At 37.9% G+C, this 7,369-nt stretch overlaps 1 protein-coding gene across 1 annotated transcript in view; it reads right to left on the bottom strand.

Moving 5' to 3' along the window:
- The window catches only part of LOC106878832 (integrator complex subunit 13), a 596,471-nt gene that overhangs the window by 16,411 nt on the left and 572,691 nt on the right, over positions 1-7,369 (bottom strand). Inside the window, exon 13 of the mRNA XM_052976283.1 lies at positions 4,038-4,159. Coding sequence (XP_052832243.1) covers positions 4,038-4,159 — 122 coding nt within the window. The remainder of the gene's footprint in view (positions 1-4,037; positions 4,160-7,369) is intronic.

The following is a 7,369-nucleotide window of genomic DNA, read 5'->3' as shown; positions in this document are numbered from 1 at the left end:
ATACTGCCTTAATTCTTCGAAACGCCGGAGTTTTAATGGTGGCAGCTGATGAAGGGGATGTTTCTATGTGGCCTGCTTGTTTGTTGCACTTTGTTTACCATTTTGTCCATGTTCTTTTGCCAAGTCATGTACCCAGTTATGTATCTATATGTACATGTAGATGAACGTATATACATACACGTACATATATATGCATATACTCATATATTGTTTGTGTATATATATATATATATATATATATATATATATATATACACACACACACACACATATATATATATATAGAGAGAGAGGAGTGGCTGTGGTGAGAAGCTTGCTTCCCAACCACATGGTTCCGGGTTCAATCCTGCTGCGTGTCTTCTACTATAGCCTCAGGCCAACCACTTGTGAGTGGATTTGGTAGACGGAAACTGAAAGAAACCCGTCATGTGTATATATATATATATATATATATATATATATATATATATATATGTATGTATGTATGTATGTATGTATTTCTGTCCGTGTTTGTTCCCCCACCATCACTTGACAACAGATGTTAGTGTGTTTACATCCCCGTCACTTAGCAGTTTGGCAAAAAGAGGCCAATAGAATAAGTAATAGGCTTACAAAGAATAAGTCCTAGGGTTGGTTTGTTCAACTAAGGGCAGTGCTCTAGCATGGCCACAGTCAAATGACTGAAATAAGTAAAAGAATAAAAGAATATATACAATGGGCTTCTTTCAGTTTCCATGTACCAAATCCAAGCACAAGGCTTTAGTCAGCCTAGGGCTACAGTACAAGATGCCCAAATTGCTACAATGTAGGACTGAACCATGTGATTGAGAAGCTTGCTTTTTAATCACATAGCCATGCCACACACTTCTGAATGTGTGTCTGTGTGTCACTGACCTGATATGTGCTCACTAATCGTAAACAAAAGTAACCATCATAAAAACGGTGTTGTTTGTTTGCCATCTTCTGTGAAAACATGTCCTGCTATTGAGCCGTTCATTGTTTGAAGAATTAGAAGAAATATGACCTGACTTGGAAACGGTAAGAGTTAACAAGAGCATTTGGCTACAGAATGTAAAACATTCTGTGACTATTTGACTTTGGAGGCGACAAGGGACGCTGTGGCATATCAACACACACACGCCAGCATATAGGTATGTATACATACATTGAGGTTATTGCCATACAGTGGAACTGAATCTGAAACCATATAGCTACAAGGTGGACTTAGCCACATAGTCATATCTGCACCTATACACACACATACACACAGAAATACACATACATAAACATATATAAAACACACACATATATATACACACACACATATGCACACATACATACAAATATAAACACACACATATATATATATATACCCATACACATACATATATATATATACACACATACATATACACACGTGCTCCCCTATACAATACAAAACGCTAACAAAAACAAAACAAATTTCATGCTAATGCATAATCTGAAGAGATTTAAATTGAATTCTAACCTCTGTTTGTATGCGTGTAGAATTGTGTGCACGCACGTGTGTGTGTGTGTATGCTGTGTGTGTCTGGGTGAATGTGTGTGTGGGTGTGTTATAACAAATTTTAATTTGTTATTAATTTATTATTACGCCTGTTGTTCATTACCATCATCATCACTATCACCAATCCTCCTACTACCACCACCACCACCACCATTACTATCGTCATCAACATCATCATCACCACCATTACTATCGTCATCAACATCATCATCACCACTCCCACCAGTATCAGCTTTATTCAGCATCGTCATTGTCATCACCACCATCACTATCATAATCATTGTTGCCATCTTCATCATTGTCAACATCATCATCATCGTCGTCATGACCTTTTATCATCATCATCATTGTCAACATCATTACCATACTCACTACGATAATTGTAATCACATCATCTTCATCATCATCATCATCATCATCTCTATAATCACCAACATCATTGTAATCATTACACCCCCATATCACCATCACCCCCCACCCCCACCAGCACCAGCACCACTGTTGTCATCTTTGTTGGTGAAGCTTGTTGATGTCGTTTGGATCTGTCTTTGCATCTTAGATTCGTTGTTTGTGTTGTTGTTGTTGTTGTTCAGGCTGTGTTTATGTTTCAGATTCTCTCCTGCCACTGCACTTGCTGTTGTTGTTGCAGTTGTTGCATTTTGTGTCAGTAATGCCTTAACGCCTTGTTATGGCTTAAACCAGAAATGCAATCCGCTTAGAGCAACAAATGGGAGTGGCGGGGGGGGGGCAGAGCAAATAACAACAGAGGATGATGGTGATGATGATGATGATGATGAGAACAAGAAGAATGGAGAAGGAGGAGAAGAAGAATGAAGAAGGAGGAGGAGGAGAATGGAGAAGAAGAAGAAGGAGGAGGAGGAGAAGAAGAAGAAGAATGAAGAAGAAGAAGAAGGAGGAGGAGAAGAAGAAGAAGAAGAATGAAGGAGGAGGAGAAGGAGAAGAAGAAGAAGAAGGAGGAGGCGGAGAAGAAGAAGAATGAAGAATATGAAGAAGAAGGAGGAGGAGGAGGAGGAAGAAGAACAACAACAACAAGGAGGATGATGATAATAATAATGATGGTAGTAATGATAATAACAGTGATGATGATGATGATGATTAGCAACAAAAAACACTAAATGCAAAATAATCCTCAAAGAAATGAAAGAGAGAAATTTACAAAAGTAAATAAATAAAAAGTTAAAAGAAGAGGGAGGAGGGAGTGTGGAATGAGAGATTGCAGCTGTTTAGTTGACACCTCCAGGTGACATTATTCACCACTTCGTTTCTCACTCACCTTTTCCCCCATGGTGCTGTCATTCGCTACTGTAAAAAGCAAACAAATGTAACTATAAAAGGAAACAACTTGCTTGGTGTTGTTGTTGTTGTTGAGCTTAGTGTGTGATGGTGTTGTTGTTGTAGTTGGTGACGGTGGTGGTGATGGTGGTGGTGGTGGTGAATCCTGCTTTAGTGGTGCTGGTGGCAGTAGTTGATGTGTTGGTGGTGGTAGTAGTAGTTCCCAGTGGTGGTGGTAGTAGTAGTTCCCAGTGGTGGTGGTCCTGGTAGTGTTGGTGCCTGGTGGCATTGGTCGTGGTGGTGGTGGTGGTGGTAGCCGTGGTATAATTAATGGCAGTGAGCAGAGTGATGATGGCAGTCAGTAAAAGTGGTGGTGGAGGAAGAGGAGGGGGAGGTGGTAGTGGTGATGGTGGTGGTGGTGGTAGTAGTAGTAGCAGCAAATGGCAGTATTGAATGAAGCTAAGAAAAAAAACTCAATCGCTCAAGTTACTTGTTAAGTGGATTAGTGTGAGCTTTAGTCTGATGCCTGCATACAGAAATGATATGAAGCTGTTCCTAGGCAACACAGGTATCAGACCACTGCTACACATGCTACACATACTACTACTACTACTACTACTACTACTTCCGTTATAGGAAGTTAATTAAAATTCTGAATGTTTCAGATATGTTATTGTTAATAAGACTTTCACTTCTCAGACTATTTTTCTCTCAGAGACAACATATTTTTTGTAATGACTACATTAGTCACAGGCGTGGTTGCATGGCAAGAAGGCTGTGGTAGAAGACACTTGGTCAATGTGTCATGCAGTGGGACTGAACCTGGAACCATGTAGTTGGGAAACAAACTTCTAACCACAGAGCCATGCCTTTTTTCTCAGTTGGTCATGCTTGGGAATCCAGAAGGAAAGAGTAATAATGGTTGCTTCTGATAGGACCCCATGAAGAGAATGCCTGAGAACTCCCTCTACCCCCTCCATGGGCTTCCCAGGAGTAGGAGGCAGAGAAGCCGAATGGATGGATGGATGGATGGATGGATGGATGGAACTACATCTTTATAACTTTTCAAATGTTTTGATCTCTGATCATCATCAGAATGTTTTATTCCTAGACAACTGCATAGTAAAGAGCAGATTTCACCCCCAAAATTTAGGGAAGTTTTTTTTTAAAGCCATAATAACCAATAGGTTTTACTTACTGCTTGGTCTACCGAATGTGTCTTCAGAACCTGTCTTTTTGATCTTATGAGAGGTGGCTTCCAGTTTAGAACTCGATCCGTAGTTCATCTCCTGTCTTTCTCTTTCAGTCATTTTCTGGAACCTAGCAGCAGAAATAGAAAGAAAACTGTAACATAACCTTAACTCATTAACATTCAGATTACTCTGTCAAATGTAATGCTTATTTATTCACAATGGTTTGAATTAATTATGCATTATCTTGTGGCTTTGAGAATTCAATGACGTGATTGTCTATTTTTTAGAATGACATAGTACGATATGTGCAAGAGACCAGATCTGTCCAGTTTGAACATAAGAGAGGGAGAATATTTAGGCCAAATATGCTCAGTATAAATGGTAAAAGGTTAACTCATTTTTTGACTTGTAATTCTTTAAAATATCTTCATAAATCCACCAATGGTAGAACTAAGAAATATGGTAAAACTAATAAGAAGCTTTTCCTTTTTTAGAAAGGTATAGGGCATAGAATGACAGGAATGATAGAAGATGGGTGGTAGAGAAGGTAGAGGCTGAGTGATAAAATTGGTAGAAGTGGTAGAAAGTGAGTGATAGATTCAGAAGCTGAGAAGAAGAATAAAACCTGGATGTTAAAACTATTAGGAGTTGAGTATTAAAACTGGTGTAATTTGAATGGTGAAATTGGTAGAAGTTGAATGGAAGGATTGATAGAAAGTGAGTGATAGATTTAGAGTAGTGGAATGCATAAAAAATGAGTGGTGAAATTGTTATAATGTGAATACAAGAGGAAGAATTTGAGTGATAGAATTTGGTAGAAATTGAGTGGTAGAATCAGAAGTAGAATCGAGTTATAAATTGGATGAATAATAGGATTAGTAGAAGCTGAGCAGTAAACTGGAATGATTTGAATGGTAGACTAGATAGAAGTTGAATGATAGAAGTGGTAGCAATTACATGGTAAAATTGCAGTGATAAAGCTAGTGATTAAGCAACAGAATTGGTAAGAAGGGGTACCCAAAAGAAACTGGAATTTTGCGATATTATGTTATTGACTTAGTTTTATATATTTACACTTTTATCACCTTCAAAGTATTCTCCATTTGAAGCAATGCATCGGTCCAGATGCATTTTCCATTGTTTGAAGCAGTCCTGGAACTCTTGCGAAGTGATCCCTTTTAATGCTGCCATCATTGTTTTCTTCACCTCTTCCACATATACAAATTCCAAAGTACCAGCTTTCATCGCCAGTGATGACCTCCGAAGAAAGGTCTGGATTAACTTCCAACAGTTCTTTCAGTTAACGACAAGCATTCAGTTATGACAGCTTTTGATCTTCCGTGTGCAAGTGAGACACAAATTTTGCTGCAACTTTTCTCATTCACAATTCCTTGCTCAAAATTCGAGCTCCAGGACACAACAGACATATCAACAAATTGGTCAATTGTTTGGTGATGGTCCTCCAGGATCAGTTTATGAATTTTCATGATGTTTCCATTCGTTCAGGAGGTCGACAGTTGCCCTAAACAAGGTTGGTCTTCAAGTGACAAGTGGCCATTCCTAAAGTGTGAAAAACCACTTATAAACCTGTGTTTTACTCATGGCAGCATCCATGTAAGCTGTTTGAAGTATGTCAACTGTTTTGACTGTCGTTTGCCCCAGCAGAAAACAGAATTTCATGGAAGCACACTGTTCCTCCGTTTCAGCCATCGCAAAAATCGATTAACAGGGAAAAGCACTGCAAAACTAAGATGTAGCACATGATGCCTGAGGGTCATATCAAGTGGCTTCTAGCAGTGGAAGCCTGAACTACAATGGGCATGTCCCACAGAGAATGCTCCCGTTTACTTTTGGGTACCCCACCTCACAGAAACTGAATTGTAAAACAGCAGAAGTGGTAAAACCGGCAGAAGTTGAGTGATAACACTGAATGCTGGGTGGTAGAATTGGTAGATGATAAGTGGTATAATTGGCAGAAATCGAGGAGAGGATACACAGAAGTGAAGCTATAATAGTTGTGTGGTAGAGGTGCCATGATAGAATTAGAGAATAAAACCAAACTGACTTTACAGTCAGCATTATTGGTTATCCCAAGGTGATGAGCTGGCAGAATCATTATCACACAGGACAAAATGCATTTTGTCCATCTTTACACTCTGAGTTCAAACTCTGCTGAAGTCCACTCGGGCTTTCATCCTTCAGGATCAATAAAATAAGTACCAGTTGACCACTGGTGCCAATGTAATCAACTTAATTCATTCTCAAACTTGCTGGCCTAGCACCAAAGCTTGAAACCAATATTATCTGTTATCCTACCAGAACCAAACAATAAGTACCTGTCATATACTTGGGTTGGGGTTGATTCAATTGACTTCTTTTGTCTCAAGTAAAGCTGTGGCCTTTCTTATATTCTTTTCGTGGTTTCAGTCATTGAACTGTGGCCATGCTGGAGCTGGAGGCGATAAGTTCAAGGGTTTCATTGATCGTATTAATTCCAGCACTTATTACTAAGGCTGGGAGTTATTTTATCAATCTCTATTTGTCAAACCTCTATGTCAGGGGACATGAACAAACACACCTATACATACATGTATATATAAAAGGATTCTCTACAGTTTCATTCAACCAAATTTCACCCTGCCTTTAAATTATAGATCTGCTCTATCAGGCATGACATAAGATTAAACAATAGTGTGTGTGTGTGCACGTGCATGCGTGTGTGTGGTTATCTTAGGCAAAGCCTTACAGTAACTGTGTAAAATGGTTGAATTGAGAATCATAAAGTGAATGACAAAATCAACACCAGTACTTTCAAGCCATATTTAGAAAATATTAGTTTATGTTTAACATACAGTGTCATGCACACAATATGTATGTGATGTATGTATGTATGTGTATGTATATATATATATATATATATATATATATATATATATATATATATAGCAATCATGTATATGTATATGTGCATCTAAGTTCTCGTGCTTACAGCACTCATTCATTCAAGCTGTTCTTGTCATATCACACCAAACATCCACACACAGAAATTACATTCATAACCCCCAACAAACATCTATTTCTACAAGCAACCAAGTTTCACAGCTAAATATGGAAGGAAGCATCCTCAGAGAGAAGCAAAGAAAGAATGAGGAACAAAATTACTCTCTCTCACTCTGTGTATGTGTGTGTGTGTGTGTATATATATAATAAAATAAATAATATAATTAATATAAATAATATATATATATATATATATAAATAATATATATATAAATAATGTCATGGTGCCATCCATTTTTATTTTATTTTATATTATATATTGTATATTATATTATAT

Source organism: Octopus bimaculoides, chromosome 24 (genome assembly GCF_001194135.2).
Source record: "Octopus bimaculoides isolate UCB-OBI-ISO-001 chromosome 24, ASM119413v2, whole genome shotgun sequence".
Taxonomy (NCBI): domain Eukaryota; kingdom Metazoa; phylum Mollusca; class Cephalopoda; order Octopoda; family Octopodidae; genus Octopus; species Octopus bimaculoides.
Note: the sequence above shows the minus strand (reverse complement) of the source record. Positions and strands in the feature narration are given on the sequence as shown.